The 21567-nt window shown below is 46.8% G+C and overlaps 1 protein-coding gene across 3 annotated transcripts in view; it reads right to left on the reverse strand.

Moving 5' to 3' along the window:
* DNMT1 (DNA methyltransferase 1) overlaps positions 1 to 20942 on the reverse strand; it is a 45140-nt gene extending 24198 nt beyond the window's left edge. Inside the window, exons 1-12 of one of the 3 annotated variants that reach the window (XM_027585728.2) lie at positions 20863 to 20942; positions 13174 to 13210; positions 12336 to 12443; positions 11926 to 12145; positions 11233 to 11311; positions 9804 to 9879; positions 7117 to 7151; positions 6670 to 6754; positions 4320 to 4354; positions 3122 to 3206; positions 1367 to 1401; positions 357 to 438 (exon numbers count right to left, since the gene is read on the reverse strand). In XM_027585728.2, the coding sequence (XP_027441529.2) occupies positions 357 to 438; positions 1367 to 1401; positions 3122 to 3206; positions 4320 to 4354; positions 6670 to 6754; positions 7117 to 7151; positions 9804 to 9879; positions 11233 to 11311; positions 11926 to 12145; positions 12336 to 12443; positions 13174 to 13210; positions 20863 to 20942 (957 nt within the window). Of the gene's footprint in view, positions 1 to 356; positions 439 to 1366; positions 1402 to 3121; positions 3207 to 4319; positions 4355 to 6669; positions 6755 to 7116; positions 7152 to 9803; positions 9880 to 11232; positions 11312 to 11925; positions 12146 to 12335; positions 12444 to 13173; positions 13211 to 20291; positions 20692 to 20862 lie in introns of those variants that run through there. The other 2 variants (XM_027585729.2, XM_027585730.2) reach the window with 2 other exon arrangements.
* Between the last annotated feature and the right edge of the window lie 625 nt (positions 20943 to 21567).

Raw genomic sequence — 21567 nt, forward strand, 5'->3', positions numbered from 1 at the left:
GGAAATTTGAACAGACTAGACCTGGACATTGTGTTAATGGCGGTCTTGTGGTGATATTTAAGAACAGTCCTTTCCTCTTACAGGCAGTTCTTCTGTAAGTATTTCAGTAATACATCTGGGATTTACTCAGCATCATCCAGGGGTGAGGGAGGCTGGGAGATTGGGGAGGGACTGACTGAAACACTGGACCATGAGCTGAGAGCTGTTGCAGGTGGATGAGAACACAAGGGGTTGCTACCTTATTCTGCGTACTTTGGGGTATGCGTGAATGCTTCCATAATAAAAAGTTACCTTCAAAAAAAAAAAATCACTTTGGGATGTAGGAAACACAATAGGATTAAAAAATAAGAGCTTACCTTTTCATCCTCATCTTTTTCCTCAGAAACTTGTGGTTTTACTCTTTCAGGTTCTTTCTCTTCAGGTCTCCGTTTGGCAGCTCTATTAGGTAAATAAATATATGCCAAATATTTGCTCAGAATAACCATATTGCCAACTCATATCAAAAATAACAAATTTGGGGAACCTGGGTGGCTTAGTCAGTTAAGCATCTGCCTTCAGCTCAGGTCAAGATCCCAGGGTCCTGCGATCAAGCCCCGCATCGGGCTCCTTGTTTAGTGGGGAACCTGCTTCTCCCTCTGCCCTCCCCCACCACTTGTGTTCTCTCTCTCTCGCTCTCTCATTCTCTCTAATAAAATCTTTTTTTTTTTTTAAGATTTTATTTATTCATTTGACAGAGAGAGACAGCAAGAGAGGGAACACAAGCAGGGGGAGTGGGAGAAGGAGAAGCAGGCCCCCCGCCGAGCAGGGAACCTGATGCAGGGCTCGATCCCAGGACCCTGAGACCATGACCTGAGCCAAAGGCAGACGCTCAACCGACTGAGCCACCCAGGCGCCCCTCTCTAATAAAATCTTAAAACAAAAATAAAAAAACCCCACAGATTAATGCCTCCCTATTGAAAAGCAAAATATTCAGAATATCTGGGCTACAGATTCTTCCCATTCAATAAAGAAAGCCCCTTGTGATGGTGGCCCTAAAAGGAGCATCGATAAGTTGTAACCCCAAGAGAAGGCCCCCAGAAGTCCCCTGTGACCCCTCCGATGCAGGCCACATGAGAAACGCTGGAAGCTAAGAGACACATGAGATTGTGCAGGGGATGGGACAGCTATCCAAGTGGCAAAGGCTAAGGAGCAAGGATGAGGCCCAGTTTAATTTCTTATCCAACCCTGCCCGAAAGGATCCAATCTTCCAAGAATATCAGCAGCTCCCTGTAAACCTCTACATCATCACAGATCTCTAGAACAATAATTTCAATAATGAAAATTTCACAAAGCACAGCACAAAGGCACAAGCATTTCAACCACTTACAGATCTTTGGGTTGACTTCTGGGTCTCTTTTCATCCTAAGAGGGTGAAGCAGGGGAGGAGAGAGAAAGAGGGGAAAAGTTAGTTTCTGAGAAAAGAGCAAGACCAAACTGAAAGTATCAGTTAACGATCGAAGCACTGTGGAACTGGAGAACAGGAAAGTCTGGGCGGATCTACAGACTAGTGATGAGACTTCCAATTTTTAACTCCATTCCCTACCCCCTCCAAACAAGAGTTGACCAGGAGTCGGCAAATGGTTTCTATCAAGAGTCAGAAAACAAACATTTTCAGATTTTGTAAGCCCCACGGTCTGTGTTGCAACTACTCAGCCCCGTCATTATAGCATAAAAGCAACCGGAGACAATACAGAAGTGAAAAGGCACGGCTGTGTTCCAAAAGAACTTTATAAAAAGGAGCAGAGGGCCAGATCTGGGCCATCATTAGCCAACCCAGTCCCAGGAAAGCTTATCATAAAAGGGAATATTATAGCCATTTAGCTTTTGTTGGCCGGAACGCCTGTAGTTCCAGCTCTCATCTGGTCAGAAGCGAAGAGGTCAGACAGACAGGCATCAGGACAGCAGGAAAAACAACAAGGACAAAACTTGGCACTCCAACATGGGGGGAAAAAATCAATTAAAAGAATTCCCAACAGTCACCAACTCCTTGTAATATACAGTCTAGCACCTTCTGAACTTACATACAAAAAAAAAAAACCCTCTGAAATTTATTGAGCTCATTTTCATAGAGTAACAAGTCTATTAGTGGATTTATTAAAATAGAAAAGCTAACAATGTTAGAAAGGGTCAAATGTGTGACCCCTCCATCCCTTTCTACCAGGAAGCAAAAGCTCCTGCCAGCTTGTCTGCGGGCAATGAGTGCTCCGACACCATCACTAAGGTCTCTCTAGAGGGCCTGGAAGGGATTCCGGGCAAGCACCTTTAGTAAGATAACCAGTATCTGGACAGAAAAGGCGAGAGACAAGAAGACGGCAGAGCTAGCTGGAGGTGACACCAAAAGGGTCAAATGCCACAGAATGAGAATGGATGCCTATTGCCAACCAGGCCGGAAGTAAGGAAGTTCATGACCCAGCAAGTCTGTGACCTCGGTCTCCGCTGTCTAGATCTCAACAGACAAAAAAAAAAAACCACAGAGACAACCCTGGGATTATCCCAGTTCAGCTTCTCTTAGAAGGAACCACACTGCTTGAAGAGCTGGAGATGCCTGTGCTGCAGCCCCCATGGCATGAGTACACCCTCCCCTGGAGTTCAGGTAGCAGGACCGCCCTGCAGATGACCTTGCCATCCTGTATTTTTATGAAGGCCCAGCCCTGCTGCATGTATAATGCTTTGGAGTTTATGTGTTCACTTAGCTGAAATGGGGGGGGTCTGTGTTGCAACTACTCAACAGGCTGGCAGGATGGAGAGACCTAGACTCAACTCAGGAAGCCAGTTAAGCAGCACAGGTATGGCTGATGTGTCTTAGGGGACACAGATCAAGCCTCCTCATGGAGGCTTCTTACGCATACCTTCGTCAAGGCACACACAGGCCCTATCCACTGTGATGGATGAACAACTAAACATTCACTGACATGCAGCGATAATCACCAACCCCCAGGAGGGGGATTAGGTAACTTTCCCAGAGTTGCCTGAAGGTAGGTAGGGCGGGATTTGAACCCAGAGCCCTGTCCCACGCCATGTGTCTCAACCACATGGGAACAGAAGCAAAGTGACATTTAAGAACCCAAGATTCAGTCTTTACCTTCTCCTCTTCTTCATCCATTTCAGCCTGCACTCCAGTTCTTCCTTCTCTGTCTGGCTCCTCCTTAGACTTCGGTTTAGGTGTTCTGTCACACAAAACAAAATACATACACCCCGATCGGCTCAGAGAGCCTGACGCCATGGCAAGCAGCCCCAGTGATGACTACAGTCTCCTCCCAGGACTTAGAGCGTGGACTGCCTTTCCCAGCTGAAGGGCATGTCTTCCCTGCAGGAAACTCGGAAGGCATTTATTACTTCAGAACTTAGGATCTTTAGAAATGCCATCAATGTTTCATATAGATGTTGCTGACATACACCAGTAGCTTAAAACAAAAACAAACAACCCCCCCCTCCACCACACACACAATAGGACTCCACTGATTTCCTGTAACCTGATGGGAACATGCCTACAGTGGAAATGGCCCTGCAGTCACCCCGTAGAGGTTCACAAGAGCTGGTCTGATATGCAATCTGCCCCCGCAACCATGGAAAGCCACTCTCCACATAGTACCTTGGCCGCAGGGCCCTGCCACTCCATTTGGATATTCTGCCCAGCCCGAGACAAAGGCCCAGTCTCAACATTCACTTCAGCCAGCTGGAGGTCAATAGAGGCTTGAAGTACTTTTCACCTCTGCCCTCACACTCGGCCACCGCCACAAAAGCACACCCAGGCTGGCCACGTCACAGAGAAGAGGAAGATCCTCCCCATCATCCCCACCAAACCTGGCCAAGATCAGCTGACAGTCACCAAGATGTAGACTCGTAAGCTAAATAAATGCTATCTCTTAAGCCACTGGGCTTTAGCAACAGTCTGTTACACAGTGTCTTCACAGCTGTGGGTGAGGAACACTGCCACCCCTTCAATGCCCTTCTTACGCATACCTTCGTCAAGGCACACACAGGCCCTATCCACTGTGATGGATGAACAACTAAACATTCACTGACATGCAGCGATGTACGACCTGACAAACCGCTTGCTGTACGACCACCACGGAGGAAGGGCCTGGGGTCAAGATCAGCTGAGGTCAACTGAGCCCTGCTTTCATTGCGGTGGTCTGACCTTCCACAAGCAGAACCACCCCCACACATGTATGGGAGTTACACACCTAACGCCCTGTCCACTCAGCTCTCTACCAGAGCACTTATTTTAGCAATTAAGTTCACAGTAGAAAGTACAAAGGTATGTTAACTACACTTACGGTTCTTTGGTTTGACTTCTGAGCCTCTTTTCTTCCTGGGGGAGGAGGGGAGAGAAAAAAAACTAGTTGATTTTCCTTCACTTAGACCTGATTTTTTTTTTTTTTTTAAGATTTTATTTGAGACAGAGAGAGAGAGAGCGCGCGCATGCGTGCACATGCAAGCAAGCAGGGGAGAAGCGGAGGGAAAGGGAGATAATCTCCAGCAGACTCCGTGCTGAGCGCAGAGCCCAACAAGGGGGCTCGATCCCAGGACCTGGAGATCATGACCTGAGCTCAACCCCAGAGTCAGATGCTTAACCGACTGAGCCACCCAGACGTCCCTCCCTGATCTTTTTATAAGTGTTCTGTGGAAATAAAACCTAAGCTGATCCTATAGCTAGCTGGCGGGAGTAAAGACAATCTTCAAGACAGCAAGTTTATTTCTGGTGGGGTAAGCAGGCAGGAGTCGCAGGATCTAAGAGTTCTATAATCGAAGTGTTTTACCCCCAAACCCTCTATCATCTGTCATTAGGAAGTGTGGACAACCTCACAGACAACTGGCTATCAAAACCAGGGACCTATAATAATGGCAGGAAGCAGGATGGCCCACTCTGAACAAGTGCTCTAGCTCAAACACTGACAGCACATCGTTTGGAACCCGAGCTTAAAGAGCTAAACACATTTCTCTGGAAAACATCAAGTTGTATTCAGCCTCAAACCCCACATTTTGTGAAGAGACCGCAGGAGTTGGTGATGTGAAGAAACACATCTCAGACCATTCTCTACAAGAGATACTGGGAGTCTGACCACAGACAAGGAATTTCAATCCCACCCAACGCTCCTTTGGAGGGTGGTCAAGCAAGCCCCCTAGAACAGCCTGTGCTCAAATGAGTTGGAGTGTGCTAACTCTAACTGCTATCTAATTCTAACTAGTATCAGGGTAGGCAAGGTGATCAATTAAAGGCTAGCTTTAAGGACCAAATGGCTCAAGAATTATCATACATCTTAGCTGCTCCCCCACTAGAGCAATAACACACGCCCATCCTTTAAGAGGTTCCCAATAACAGCAGTAACCCTCTGAGTTTGTAAGAAACTTCTAATCAATGTCTTAACAGGACACAGAACAGGATCTGATATTGCTCCATCACCCGTGACCGCTCAGTGTTAGCAGTCTGTCATACAGGGAGTACTGTCTAACGGTAAGGCTTCCGGTATCAAACCCCCATTCCCTCTCCTATCCCCTCCCCGAGGGGGTTCAGGTGGCATATCTCTATTTCACAGAACCTTAAACTCTGATTTTACAAAGAAACTGGAGGTGTGGGGAAGACCTGGGGGGATCTGGGCTGACCTCAGTTAAGAATACAACTTGGGGGGGGCGCCTGGGTGGCTCAGTCATTAAGCGTCTGCCTTCGGCTCAGGTCATGATCCCAGGGTCCTGGGATCGAGTCCCACATCGGGGTCCCCGCTCTGCAGGAAGCCTGCTTCTCCCTCTCCCACTCCCCCTGCTTGTGTTCCTGCTCTCACTATGTCTCTCTCTGTCAAATAAATAAATAAAATCTTAAAAAAAAAGAAAAAGAATACAACTTAGGGGTGCCTGGTAGCTCAGTCATTTAGGCGTCTGCCTTCGGCTCGGGTCCTGGGATCAAGCCCCACGTCAGACTCCCTGCTCAGCTCAGAGGGGAGCCCGCTTCTCCCTCTCCTTCTGCCACTCCTCCTGCTTGTGCTCTCTCACACATTCTCTCAAATAAATAAAAAAGAATACAACTTGAAGGGGGGCTCAGGTGGCTCAGTCAGTTGAATGTCCAACTCAGTTTTGGTTCAGGTCATGATCTCAGGGTCCTGAGTTCAAGCCCCACATCAGGCTCCATGCTCAGCACGGAACCTGCTTGAGAGATGCTCTCTCTCCCTCTCCCTCTGCCCTTCCCCCAACTCATCTCTCTAAAATAAATCTTAAGGAAGCACACACACGCGCACGCACACGCAACCTTTTATCTGGATGCTGCTATAGGATTTTAGCACCACACGTGTTTGAAAATTAGATTTCCACCAAGACTTGACGAGTAAGGGAGGCAGATGGGCAAGGGCATGGACCAAAGTTCTGCAATTGATGAACTAGCACAAGGTCCAGCTGACCCCCAAGCCTAACACTGGTGTGCTTATCACCACAGCCACATAACCCCTCTTCCAGGTAGAGAACCACAGAAAAAAGGAGTTTGAAAAGCATTTTGGCTAAAGTCAAGGTCATTTTGATTAGAGAAAGTCATTTTGTTCCTACAGGCTCCCCACTCCCCGTGACCCCCTTCCTAAAACCAAATGGGGACTCAAAGATCAAAAAGTACAATTGACAAACTTGGATGTGACCAGGCTTTACTTTTTCATCTCTTTCTTCCTCTTCTTCCATGTGTGTTCCAGGTCTTACTCTTTCCGGTTCTTCTGCAGGGAGCGGTCTAGCAACTCTGTCAAGCAAAGTAGCACACACCCCAAGGGTGACTCTCCCAAACTCCTCCCCTGCAAGCAGTTTTCAACCGGTCCTTCTCTTCCTACCCAAGAAAGCAATCTTTATCTCAGAACCTCGAAGGGCACATACTACTTTAATATTTAATAGGACCTTTAAATCTGGTTCTGCCCTCAATTCATTCTTTGCAATGAGAATTCTACATGAACTGAAGGTTAATAATCTGACCCCAAATTCAGCATTCTTAAGCCATCTATGGTCGCCATGGCAACTCACAATAAAGCTCCTCAAAACTCTTCAGAAAAGTCGTTTCAGTAATGAAGATTGCACATTGTATAGAAAAGATGTATTAATTATTCTTACTGTTCTCTGGATGTAACTCTCCGTCTCTTCTCCTCCTGTGTGGAGAGTAAGGGAAGAAGACACGAATATCCATTTCAAAGAAGATCAAATGAAAAGCATGGGTGAGACAGTATTCAATACATTTGATACAGTTAAACATGGCAGAGTACCTGGGTTTGGGGGTAAAGAGCTGGGCAACCATCAGTCTGGCAGTGATATCCCCCCCCTCCCTCAAAACAGAGGCGAGGCCCAGGAGTTGGCCCAGCACATGTCCGTGTACCAGCTTGTCTAGTGATGCTATGTAAACGAATCAAAGATTCTCTACCTTCTGTCAGGAATTCTTTAGCATTAGAAAAAAATGAAATAGTAATCTGAGATTCACATCAGCAAGTAAGAATGACAACCTCAACTGGACACCAGCTCTTTTCGGATGAATACCCCAGCGCACCATTTTCCTAAATTCACACTATTTGCCATCTCCAGGATATCTATATATATTTAAAAGGGATAAAAATATTGTGATGATAAAATAGATCTGTACCTTGTTGGAGGTGGAGGTTACAACAATAATCCACACATGTGAGTATATACACACATATGTGAAGACTGGTAAGGTCTGGATTGTACCAATGTCAGTTCCTGGTTTTGCTATTGTATTAGTTACAGGAGAGGTTACCCTCAGAGAAAGCTGGGTAAGTTACACAGAGCCTCACTGTATTCTATCATTTGAAACACATATGAAAGAAGTCTGTATATGTATCTATGGAAAATTCTGCCTCCAGGCTACCTTCGGACTTGAACTACATCCGCTCCTCCCTGAGTCTCCAGCCTGTTGGCCTGTCTGGCATGTTTCACAATTGCCAGCCTTAAACCCATGAGCCAATTACTTAAGATTAATCTTACACATATACACAGTCTATTGGTTGTTTTTCTAGCGAACCCAGACAAAGATTCTATACTAGTATACTAACATACTCTCTCTCAAACAACATGGAAGAAACTGATAAATCCTACCCCACCAACCCCCTAAATTCAGGGAAAAGGGAGATCTATGCACCAAACGTCCTTCTGCACTACTTAGAAGTTTTACTAGGGGCGCCTGGGTGGCTCAGTGGTTAAGCGTCTGCCTTCGGCTCAGGTCATGATCCCAGGGTCCTGGGATTGAGCCCTACATCAGGCTCCCTGCCTGCTTCTTCCTCTCCCACTCCCCCTGCTTGTGTTCCCTCTCTCACTGTGTCTCTCTCTCTGTCAAATAAATAAATAAAATCTTTAAAAAAAAAAGAAAGAAAGAAAGAAGTTTTACTAAATGCATATAATACCTGTTTTTAAACTTTAGTTTAGTCAACTTTAAGTTGACTAAAGTAAAAATATCTCTGTATGATGACTTATATGACCAATACCATCTGATACCACTGGTTTGGTCCATGAAGTCTTACTCTGGACTATTGGAACAGACACTGTTTTTACAAGTGTTCATCCACAAAGCCCCCAGGCCTTGCACAAACTCAGAAACTGAAATATATGTTTGAGAAGCCAGATAAAAAGGCCCAAAAGGTTAGGGTGCGAGAAACCGCTCTAAGACAGATGCATGTGGGAAAGAGCTATTGATATTACAAGAGCTTGCCCGCTTCTGCCTGTAATGCTTTTCCCTAGGAGACAAGAGGCTTGTCCACTGAACAAGTGGTTCCCTCTGTGCCTCAGTGCCCCACTTGAGAGTGGGTAACCCAACTAAACGATAAATATCTGAACAAAGGTTGTGAGGAGTAACATCAAGTTTTTAAAAATAGAATCAGTATGTCTTACAACAGATGTCAAGCCTACCTCAATGCTAGGGATAGCCCAGTGACACCTGAATGACCCCAGAGTGCAGTGCTTCTCACCCAGTGCAATTTTACCCCTCACCCCAATCTGGCAGTAACCAGTAATGCTTGTGGTGGTCACAACTGAGGCAGAGGGGATTGCTACTGGCATCTAATGAGTAGAGGTCAGGACGCTGCTCTGTTCTACAACCCACTGGGACGCCCCCACACCCAGCAAAGGATTATCTGGCCCCAAAAGTCAATAATGGCATGGTTGAGAAACCGAGTCTTAAAGAGGAGTATCTGTAGTTTGCTCTATCAGTAGCAATAAGGCATTTACTACCTACACATAAACCTATAGACTTCCCCTCAACTTACATGGCTAATCCCACAGCAAAATCAAAATGAAAACTCATGTGTGACCACCTGGTATTATCTAGGTTTGGCCCTCAAGTCACAAGGGAAAGTACCATCAGGGATAACATTTTCTGTATCAAAGACCCTCAATAAGCCACTGGTTTCCTAGCCTAAGAGGTCTAAGCAGATTATACCACATGCAGGAACTGTCTAATGCTGTCAGACAAGTTAGATGGGGAAAGGGAGCTTAGGCGAGCAGAAGCAAAGGCTTTAAACATGTCACATTTGATTGCCAATCTTGTCCACTAGAGAAGTAGGAAGGTAGAGGAAGGAACAGACTCTGAAGTTACAGGGCTGCCTTGTGAGTCGCAGGGGCCTATGGAGCCCTCAGGCCTAAAAGTGACATACTTCATACTGCCCGGGTCCAGGGACACGTCCTAATACCTTCTTGGTCACTTCAAGTCCATTTAGATAGTCCTGACTTTGAACTTAGCCTATCAGCAAACATACCAAAAGAAGGCAGAGTGAAGACCCTGAAAATGCCAGCCCTACCTGGTCTTTTTCTTCTTCGGGAGACTCATCTGATTTCGTTTTTTCCTGCTCTTCCTCAGGTTTCCGTTTGGCAGGGCTGTCAGAAACAGGAAAGCCAACTGTGAGCTCAGCCAGACACTAGACCTCCAACAGGCATGAGAGGACTTGTATTCCTCCCTACCAAAGGCCGCCTCTTTAGGACAGATTCAGGTCATGGGTACCTTATTCCCTCCAAGGAAATGCCCTCACTGCCAGGATATTGAAAGAGGCTTCAAGTTTAATGTTTGAGTGACAGGTTAGAATATGGCCATTTTGCAAACCTAAGAAATCATGGATCTAGATGTTGATCAACAGCTGCTGGCCTCCCAGAAGAGACCTCACATGCCTCTAGATGGAAAGACACGGCACCAACTATGAAAAAGTCTCAAAAAATAATAAAGCTGGAACCTGATCAAGCTCCTAGACTTAACTAACCAGTTTATAAGAAACACAAGACAAGGAAGACATTAACCACCACAAGGATGCAGTCAGCTAGACCTAGAAACTCAATTGGACAAATGAACTAATTTCTTCAAATAAATGGCAAGAAAAGAAAGGAATCTGTAACTTGAAAGGCTTAAGACAAATCAAGTAAACACAATTTGCCACACACAAGGAAACAGACACTGGCTATGTACTTGATAGTGAGGAATTATTATCCTTTATAAAGTACAAAAATATTAGTTATGTTTTGTCTTTTTAAAGAGACTGCTAAATGTTAACATTTTATTCATATTTTGTTAGAATTGCTAAAAAAAGAAAAAAGAGAGAGAGAGAGACACCGATTTTATCATCTAGAAATATACTGAAGGGGCGCCTAGGTGGCTCAGTCGTTAAGCGTCTGCCTTCGGCTCAGGTCATGATCCCAGGGTCCTGGGATCGAGCCCCGCTTTGGGCTCCCTACTCAGCCAGGAGCCTGCTTCTCCTTCTCCCTCTGCCCCTCGCCCCACGTCAGGCTCCCTGCTCAGCAGGGGAGTCTGCTTCTCCCTCTCCCTGCTTGTACTCTCTCTGCCAAATAAATCTCAAAAAAGAAAAAAAAGGAAATATACAAAATGACATGTCTGGGAGGGGCTTCAAAATAATCCAGTTGGGAGAGAGTTTATGGGGGTACAAACGAAAAGATGGCCTGCTGATAACTGTTGACACTGGGTGACGGGTACCTGCGGGGGGTGGGGGGGTATTCATTTTATTATCATGACTGGTTTTGTATATATTTGAATGTTCCTAGAAGAGTAAGAATACAGGTGTTGAGAAATGCTCTTCATCGGTGTTTAATGAAGAAAACTGCAAGATGAAAACCTATGCAATGTGGAACTCAAAATTGCTAAGTTATACCCTATTAATTCCATTCCTGTTTACCAAAAACAGTTTGCCCTGAGAAAAGATGGCTGTCAATTCATTATATACTGACCCCCTTGAGAAATGAGATAGGATGGTAGTCTGCCTGGTAGTTTGCCTTGTAATCCTGGGGCTAGAAGAAGAAGCTTCAGCTGTTTAAAGAAAAAAAAAAAAGCCACTATGAATAAAAGAGTTCACAAAGTGTAGTTCTTAAGCATTACCAAGCTAGTGCAGAGAATCAGGTTCTGAAGATTAAGTACCTTCTCTTCTTGTTGGAACCAACAAGTCTTGATAAAGGTAGCAATTAGCACCTGCCAATTTGCAGAGCCATGTTATTAGAGCTCTTACTTGAGGGGCCAAAGCCTGAATCAGAGGAGACAACCTCCTCTTATATCATCAAAAGATGAAGTGGCCAAGAACTGGACCTGCGCTCAAGTCCCACACTCTTATGTGTTTTAAAAATTCCAGAAGAGTTACTTTGACTACAAAGGAGCCTATACATTTAGCTTATATAGGCATATAACTTAGAAATAGTATTAATACCTCCTGTTACCTTATACATCATCAATTTAAGCTATGTTTTGGGATCTCCTACTCTATACTTGGTCAAAGAACAAATCTGAAGAAGTATCTACAGCTAAGCTAGTTAAGAAGTACACACAGGAAACAAACCAGGAGGTACTACCCCAGTGGGACCTAGGGCTCCCAATCTGGTACCATGTCACAAGACAGCTAATCTCCCCCAAGATTAAGTAAGTGTTCTTACACTTGGTCTCTCCATCGGACTTGCTTCTTCTGGGGGTGGAGAGTTTGGAAACGGGTCTGGGGGATTTGTTTTCCTCTGCCATTCCCGCTCTGCGGTCCTCACCGCTTGTCTGGCTGCCGTTTCCTAGACATCCATTCACTTCCCGACTGAAAGCATGAGCTCCATTCTCCAAGGATAAATCTTTATTTAAAAGGGATTTGACTTTAGCCAGGTAGCCCTCCTATAGCAGGAAAGGATAATTTAAGTAGCAGTGAATGTAAACAAGCGGCAATAAGAGAATAAGGAAACACGCACGTCCTTTATAACTACTGGGTAACAAGGAGAGCTGGGGATGATTCTGCCTCCCTGGTCACACGGATTACATGGGAGGAGACGTTTTCTAGACACCAGGATGCTGAGAACTGACTTACCTCTGATAATTCTTCTTTATGTAATTTGGTTTCCAAGTCACATAACTGATTCTTTATTTCTGTTTGCAGAAATTCATGCAGTAGATTCAGTTTCTCCTTCACACATTCCTAAGGGAAAAATATAGGTTTGGATGTCCCCAAACTCCCACATCACTAATGGACGAATACACAGATAATTAAGCTGCCTGGCCATGAAATACCAACTGAATGGCAGGCAATGCTGACTCAGTCTGAAAAACTGAATATTCACAAGACATATTTGTGATGTTTCCGTTAAGATCACACCATACCATCTCCAGGGTGGTGAAATATGGGAAGATTATGAGGTGGGATGGAGACACATAACGGTTTATTAGAAAAAAACTGCCTTTGAGAAGGGTGACCAGGACAAGTTACAATTAAGAATTGATGGTGTGGAACCTAGACTGGGAAACTTATCAGTGAGTTACCGAGAGATTAGCAGCATGTTAACACAGAACATTAAGAATAATATCTAAGTTATCCTCAAAGCTATGGAAAAAAGCTGGGGTGCCTGAGTAGTTCAGTCGGTTGAATGTCCGACTCTTGGTTTCAGCGACTCTTGGTTTCAGCAAAGGTCATGATTTCCTCGGTCGTGTGATCAAGCCCCATGTCAGGCTCTGCGCTAAGTGGGGCATCTGCTTGAAGATTCCTCTGCCCCCCCGCCCCCGCACTTGCACACAGGCACACTCTCTAAAATCTTATTAAAAAAAAAAAAAAAAAACTACGGAAAAAAGCTGATTCCACTTAAATTTTTTATGAGCCACAAAATATCTGTCAAATAGTAACATTTGGTAATAAAATTTAAGATGGAGATTACCTTTTCTGTTAGGCTATCTCTTTCCAAATCTTTGAGCCTGTGGGAAGAAAACAGGAGAAAGAAAGGCAATTATGCAATTGTTTACTCTAAGACTAAAAAAAAAAAACAAAACCCAAAAACTGTGGTTTTAAGATTTTATTTATTTGTCAGAGAGAGAGTGCATGAGCAAGCGAGCGCACAAGCAGGGGGAGCGGCAGGCAGACGGAGAAGCAGACTCCCTGATGCGGGACTCGATCCCAGGACCCTGGGATCATGACCTGAGCCAAAGGCAGCCGCTTAACCAACTGAGCCACCCCAGTGTCCCTAAAACCAGTTTTAAAGAACTTTGGAAATAAATTTGACATGTAGGAGTGTTAGGGAAAAGCCAAACAAACAAAAACACCACGGTGGTTTTCTCCTACCCCTGAGCTAGAAATCCTACTATAATTGTAGTAGTCACTAAGTCATCATTTGCAATCTGAAAGAGGTCTCCCCCCCTCACCCACCACCCTTTAGGGTGCAGTTTTTCTGAGAACAGAGGAGCTCTATAACAGTATTATTTGCAAAGGAACTAGGAAAATGGAGGCAGGCCATACAGTTGGGGTCCACCTGTAAAATGACTTACAGGTGGTCTTCCTCCAGTTGGTCTGGCAAGACCCCATGAAAGGGCACAGCGTGGCCAATGTTAGAAGGAATGGGCCAGGGTCATAAGATGCAGTGGGGAAGAGCCAGCTAACATTCCCAAAGGCCAGGGTGGGGGTAGCAGCATTCTAATGAGCAACGTAAGAAAGGGAAGTAGGGGTGCCTGAGTGGCTCAGTCACTTGGGCATCCCGCTCTTGGTCTCAGCTCAGGTCTTGATCTTAGGGCCGTGTGTTCAAGTCCCGCACTGCGCTTCAAGCTGGGCATGGAGCCTACTTAAAAAAAAAAAAAAACACAACAAAAGGGAAGTAAAGGCATCTGGTGCAGCAGGGAGTACCCACACTCAGGGCTGATAGATGAAGTGAGAAGAGTTGTTGGCTGGCACCTCACCAGAGAGCTCTTCCTTTGGAATGTTTAGACCTAATCCTTCAGGAGTGCAGAACTGTCATGAGTTTGGCTGGAAAAGCACAGCCTGATTTGATCATTGAAGATTAGCGTCTTGCCTTTTTTGGAGGCAGGAATCAAGGAACAAGAGCAGAAGACACCGAGGAAAGGGAGATGAGTGGACAAGCTGTGGTTCCCAGGCTGGGTGCCAACTGTGGACAGTGTGGGGAGAACAAGTCTAACCAGCTGGGTTAGCATCAGTCACTGGAGAAGAGGTGCCCTGGGCAGGGACTGGGCCTCTACGGTCTCTGAAGCCTCCCACCCAGCATCCATACAGACAACATACTCCGTTATCACTAGCCAAAAGGGCACGAAGAGAGCTCTCCCAGGCTGGTTTTTCCAAAGAGCAAGTGTGAGCAGCAAAACCAGGAATGCAAGCAATAGGCTTTGCTGGACTAATGTCATACAGAGGCTGCTCTGAGTGCATGTGGCCCTGCCTCTAGCTTTGATCCCCACATCTGTAGGTACCTATTGTATGCCAAGCCCTATTCCAGGCAACGAGCTGGGTAATGGGATGCAGGGACTGCCAAGCAGGGACCTTCTGACCTGGGTGGTCAGGAAAGGTCTTTCTATAGAAGACTCTGACTGCAGACACAGTGGTAGTATATACTATATATTATACACACACAGAGTACATGTAACACCTTCAAAGTCATTCTACCCTCGAAGTAACTCAGGTCTGGGAGAGCCAGATGAGAATAGCTGCAGAACTCTGTATGCACAGCCAGACACACACATGCTGCTCCAGGAGCCTCACATCGGACTTCTCAGTCACTCTACTCACAAAACCATGGCAAAAACATGGCCCCTTGATCCTGAGGTTACCTCAGGTGTTAAGGACAATGCTCAGCTGACTATGAAGCCCATCAAAGTACCCTTTTCACAATGTTGACAACTACATCTGGGCACAAATTCTGACAACCCCTTCCATGAATTGGGATTGTTTAGCCTGGCAGAGAGAAACAAAATAAACTCTTCAGAATACCTAAAATGTCTTGCCCTGTGAAGATGGATTGTAACCTGCCTGGCCCCAGAGAGGAAGGTCGGAGCCCAGGGCAGGCACTGAGGAGCCAGAAGTGTGACAGGGAGGAGGCTGGTCAGCGCACCTCCCAAGAGTCCATCCCTTCCCGGGTAAAACTGAGGATGACACCACCTCATATCTGCTTTATACATTCAGAGCCAGGAGGATTAGAAACAGACATGAAGGACCAGGCAGGGCACTCAGAACAAGAGCCATGTTATAACGAGATAAAACCTTAGCTCCCATCCGGCCCAAGATCCCATGATTCATTTCTAGTTGCTTCCCTCAAACAGTCCTGTAAGGGAAATAAAGCATAACTGAAGGAATTAAGCAAATACAGTTCAAACCTGAGGGCTTCTGAAGAGCAAGGGTATAAAAAGCATCAGGAAGGACTAGCCCAGAGGAGTAGAGAGCTCAGTGGGAATGGAGCAGGGGGAGCTGCCGAAAACAGGAGCAGTCCAGTGGGGAGCTGGCTCAGTACACCCAAGAAACCCACACAAGTCAGGCTGGGTGCCAGTCTGAGGGAGGTCAATAACTTCAGGCTAAAAAATTGATCTTGTTCCATAGTGAAACCACTGAAGGAATCATGGCGGAGGGGGGCGGGGGGAGAAGGGGGGCCGCGGGGAGGAGGTAACCAAGACATCAGAGCCATGTTTTAGGAAAATTAATCTGGCAAAAATACATTATGTCGATTAGACAGGAAGAGATTACAAGATGTTAAATCACTCTTTAACACCCTAAACTAGAAATGCTGGTCTGTAATATGATTTAGCAGGAATGGAAACCACGCTAGAGAAGTTAAAAAACTTCATTAACTCTGCCAGTTGGCTGCACGGCAGATGGGGTAGGGCTATCTGAGATGATATCTGTGGTAGGCAGGATAATGAGCCCTTCCCAAAAAGAGATGTCCATGCCCTAATCCCCCAGAACCTGTGAATATGTTGCCTTACTGGTAAAAGGGACTCTGCAGATGTGATTAAGGTTATAGCCCTTGAGATGGGCAGATTATCCTGGATTAGCCAGGTGGGCCCAATCTAATCACTTAAATCCTTAAAAGCAGAAAAACTTCCCAGCTGCATTTCAAGAGATGTGACTAAAGAAGGGTGAGAGAGAGATGGGACATGAGAACTAGCTTTACTGACTTTAAATATGGAGGCAGTGGCCATGAGCCAAAGGATACATCATCTCCAGAAGCTGGGCATGGTTAGAACCAGCAAGAGAAGAGAGACCTCAGTCTTACAACCACAAGGAACTGAATTCTGCCAACAATTTGAAAGAGTGAAGAAACATTCTCCCCTAGAGCCTCCAGAAAGGAATGTAGCCTGCTGACACTATTTCATCCAGCAAGACCCATACCAGATTTCTGACCTACAGAATTGTTAAAACAAATTTAGGTTCTAGGGCGCCTGGGTGGCTCAGATGGTTAAGCGTCTGCCTTCGGCTCAGGTCATGATCCCAGGATGCTGGGATGGAGTCCCGCATCGGGCTCCCTGCTCTTTGGGAGCCTGCTTCTCCCTCTGCTTCTCTCTCTATCTCTCATGAATAAATAAATAAAATCTTAAAAAAAAATTTAGGTTCTATTTAAACCACTAAGATAATTTGTTATGGATGCAATTAAAAACTAATGCATCAGAAATTCAGAACATTTTGGGAGGGGGAAAAAGTAAACAGGCCATGAGTGTGAAGAGTGACATTTCAGCGACAGTAGCTCAGTAGCACTAGATGGCTATTCAGCAGCTAGAAATTAAAACTGGCTCTCCTGAGAGACATCAAAACTGGAGTTAGTCCTGTCCAGCTGATAGGCCCAACTGCTGCAAGTCCTAGGACCAGAACAGATAAGGGTCCAGGAATGAAAGAAAAGGATTGGGGAGAGTGAGGGGACTGTCACGGAAAAGAGGAGCTCCCTGGTAGTAAACACCGTCACAAAAGCCAAGGATAAAAAGGATTAAAAAGCCAGATGCTGAGAGATGAAAGAGGCTAGAACACCACCTCCGTCCTAGAGAAGAATGCCTGATCAAGAGTAGGACTGGATACCTGGCACAAAAGCGCAGGTGGCAGCAGAAGGAACAAGTCCAGACCGTTCTACAAGAAGCCAAAGATGAAGGTTGGACTGATAAGCAGGAATACACATCATCTCTACATGGCATACACTGCTCTATTAACACCTGCCTCAGTAGCAGATCTGCATGTTGCTACTCTAAATTATGCTCCCCTGATGGAAGTGAAACATACAGCTGACCATGTGATAAGTAGCACAGGTTTTCTTGTAGGGACTGCTCTACCGCATTCACACGTATCAGCTTAATTGGTCTTCATAACGTCCAAGTGGAATGGGCAACACCATTCCATTTGACCGATAAAACACCAAGAGGTGGGGCGCCTGGGTGGCTCAGTCAGTCAAGCGTCTCCCTTCGGCTCAGGTCATGATCCCAGGGTCCTAGGATCAAATCCACATCAGGCTCCTTGCTCAGCAGGGAGTCTGCTTCTCCCTCTGCCCGCCCCTCTTTGTGCGCACTCTCGAGGCTCTCTCTCAAAAATAAAGTAAAAAAAAAAAAAAAAAAAAGAAACCACCATGAAGTTAAACAACTTAGCCCTACAGCTATGGTAGGAAGGAATTTGAACCCCAGGAGTCTGCACCTCTAGAATACTCCTGCAGGGGAGAAATAGAAGAGTCAGTTTTGCCCTCTCCAATACCCAGTCAGAGCCACGGAACTAGAGCTAAGAACCTGAAACCCAGTTTAATCACAAAACACCTAGCAGTTAAAAAAGCTGTCACAGTTACTTAGGCTAATCAGAGTTGTACAGAGGAGGCTGCTTGAATCCAGGTTTGAATCCAGGTTTCATTAAAGGGGAAAGTCTGGCATGCGTGCCTCTCAGAGTCTACTCTAACCAAGCTACAGATACAGCAAATAAGGCAAACAAATCACCATCAACTCCAGGGTTGCAAAGGCAACATGCAGGGTGCACGAGCAGAATTCAACACCCTTCCTGTTATGCGGAAAAGGGATGGTCTTTCTGAGCACAGTCTTAAGGGATGAATGGATAGTAGTCAACTGAGGGAAGGGGTAGATAGAGCTCAGCGTCACATTGGCCGCTCTGCATGGTCTCAGGCCCTGAGAACCTAAGGTTTGTTATGGCTTGTGAGAAGAGTGCAGGATGAATCAGGCAAGTGACAGGGATTCTGGACTTCAGGACCAGTGCACCAGGCAGTGTGTGGGACAAGGAAACCATCAGATCCAACTTTTGCAAGGGGATCACAGTTTCCACTTATAGAAAAGACCCGAGGGACAACAGGAAGACCAATGAGAGACTTATCGCTTTGGCTTGGACAGAGTAAGAAATATAAGTGGAAAAATGTAGCTTGTCCTGAAAGGCACAATTTTTAGATTTGGGGCATATTATACTTCAAAAACAAAGTTAAAGACTTAAAAACCCAAACACTGAAAATATTTTCTGGTGTTACTACATATCTAAAGGAACTACGTGTTTAAAAAAAAGCTGACATATATAGACAAGTTAGCAAAAGTGACAGAAATCCATGAGGACCAGGCCTAGTTTTGTTCCTAGAGTATTCTATTGGACTTAAGTACCTCTTGTGTTATAAGTTATACTCCTCTAATTTTCATACATCAAAAAGTTATACCTCTCTTTACAAATCTAAGTTTAAGGGAGTGTTGAATGCCATGTTTATGTATCTTGTACACTGAAATTCAAAATGTAAGAAAAGATGTTGAAAGTCCCGTAAGACAATTTCAATGTCTGCCCCATGGTCTAAAGCAGAAACCCAAAATTCTGCACCTATAGTAGGCAATTCTAGTTCAAAGTAATATGGAACCTAGGGTTAATGGTGGATGAACTCACCTAAGAGCAGCCAAACACTTGCACTGGCCCAAGAAAACCCCTAAGCCAGTGGCCTGTTCAAAAACCCTAGGTGAAAGGAAAGGTTTTGGCAAGAAGCAGACATCAGCAGGAATCCTTGCTTCCTCATAGCGAACTCCTACAGCATCCACTCTTAAGAACTCTTGAGGATTACATGAGAAAATGTCAAGTGTTTTATACGATTAGTGACGGATTGGCAAAACTGAGGAAAGCTAGATTAGCCAATAACAATGCTCACATGTGGGCCTTTATGTACTAGGCATATTCTCATTTCATCCAGTATCAGTTTAAAGCCCATGTTAATGTAGTCCACAGCCACAGCTTCTTGATGACACTTGCCCAAGGTCAAACAAGCCAGTGGAGATGAGAGTTCCCACCATCAGAGCAAAGACTGGGCCCAAACACCTCTGTTGGGTCTAACATCACCAAGCCAGGGACTTCCATAATTCCATTTCGAGTCCTATCTTGGGAGGATACAGACAGGGATTCTTCAGCAAGACACACCCCCTCTGGTAGGGAGCCCCAAATACCACCCCCCCATACACACACACACACTCCCAACTCCAAAAGCCCAAAAGACTAGCCTGGCACAACCAAAGGAAACAAGCACAGGGAAATAGGGAAATGGCAAAACCAGCTCACAAATCCACTTGAAGCGTTCACGCCTGGTCAAGGCTCCAGTGACTACGGTTCCAAGGAGTGCCAATTTTCAGGAGTGAAATTGGTGCCCTTCACAAATAGGGACCCAGTATTCTTGCCCACGACCCACCTGCACAGAATTGCTACAGCCAGTCCCGACACTATCGGCTGTGCAACACACGCGCACACACGAAACTGCGGCCACTTGTGTGGCACACACACAACACCACGGCCACTTGTGTCTCACACACACACACACGCACACAACGCCACGGCCACTTGTGTCTCACACACACACACACACACACACACACACGGAACTGCAGCCGGTTCTCCCTAGCAAGGCTTCCTTGACGCCCATGGTTCACAGGCACAGATTTACTGGAAAGGACCATTCAGGCTTCATGCTGCCCGAGCCCCGGTCCTGCGCGGCATGGTGAGAGTTCCTTCCAGAATGCGACTTCCCCAGCAGTGCGAGATGAAGGAAGCCCCCCAAGGAAGACGGGGGTCGCAAACCTGAGCCGGCCGCGCCCGGGCCCCGAGCGGCGACGTCTGTCTCTGGAGGCCGCCATCGGGATGCGCTGCTGGGGGGTGCCAAGGCGGGCCCCCAAAATAACCCCAGGGACCGGACCAGCCCGACCCCCCAAGCAGACCGGGCACCGGAAGTGGAGGCCGAAGTGCCCGGGCCGAGGGGTGTCCTGAGGCCGCGGGCTGCCCACTTCCTGCGCGACCAGACTGGCGGCAGGAGCCAGGCCTGTGGCTCCTCCAAGCAGGGGATCCCCGAGGAGAACCCAAAGCTCGCTCTACTTCGAGATCAGAAGTGACCCCAAGTTTCTAGTCACCAGGGAACTGTGAGGGGCCTCGGCCCATTTTGGCGCCAAACGGCCAGGGGTGCGCGCGACCGGAAGTGCCACCCTGCCCGCGCCAACCGCCGCCGCGCCGTCCCGCGCATGCGCGTCCGTCTGTCAGCAGCAGCCACCGGCTACCAAGATGGGAAGCAACCCCCCCACCCCCAACGCCGTGCCACTTCCCCACCCCACCCCACCCCATCCCCCGGCCCGAGTTCACAGACTCCCGCAGCACCTACCGCCTACGGACATCATCGGGCAGGGAGATGGCTCGGGATGCCAGCGTGGGCACCCGGGCCGGGGCAGTGCGGGCAGGCATTTTGGAAACTGCAGCAGAGACGGCGGCGCCGGCGGCAGAGGCAGCCCTGGCTTTTCGCGCGGAAACCGATGGGGAGGGGCTGTGAGCTGAGGCGGCCTGTACCATCTCGGCCCCGACGTGGGGGAAGGCGGGACGTACCATAGGGAGAGAGGCCATACCATGTGCGGGCAGATAGAGTGGAGCAAGTGGAGCACGGGGGCCGCGCAGGCGCGAGATGGGCGCACACCCCCGCGTGGACTTGTGGGCTCGTCCAAGCTCCGCTGTTTGCTGGGAGCCTTGCCTGAGAGGTTCATTCATTCATTCTTCGGAGCACGCTGGGCATAAAACAAGGAGCGTCCCCACAGGGCTCCAGCTTGTGGGCTCTTGGGATTGTAACTGAGGACTTGAACTCCATCTATATGCTCATTATAGTGACCTTGGATAGGTCATTTGGACCCAGCCTCCGTTTCATCTTTAAAAAGCTGAAAAATCGCAGAAAATCTTGAGGACACACAAACTATGCAGCTAGCATCAAGGATCTCCCAGTGTGGTGAGGCCCAGGCCACTTCCACAGCCTGTGTGTTTAAAAAAGCACCAGAGCTTGGAGAAAGGGTAGTCTCTTCAAATGGTGTTGGGAAAATTGGGT

Source organism: Zalophus californianus, chromosome 1 (genome assembly GCF_009762305.2).
Source record: "Zalophus californianus isolate mZalCal1 chromosome 1, mZalCal1.pri.v2, whole genome shotgun sequence".
Classification (NCBI taxonomy): Eukaryota; Metazoa; Chordata; class Mammalia; order Carnivora; family Otariidae; genus Zalophus; species Zalophus californianus.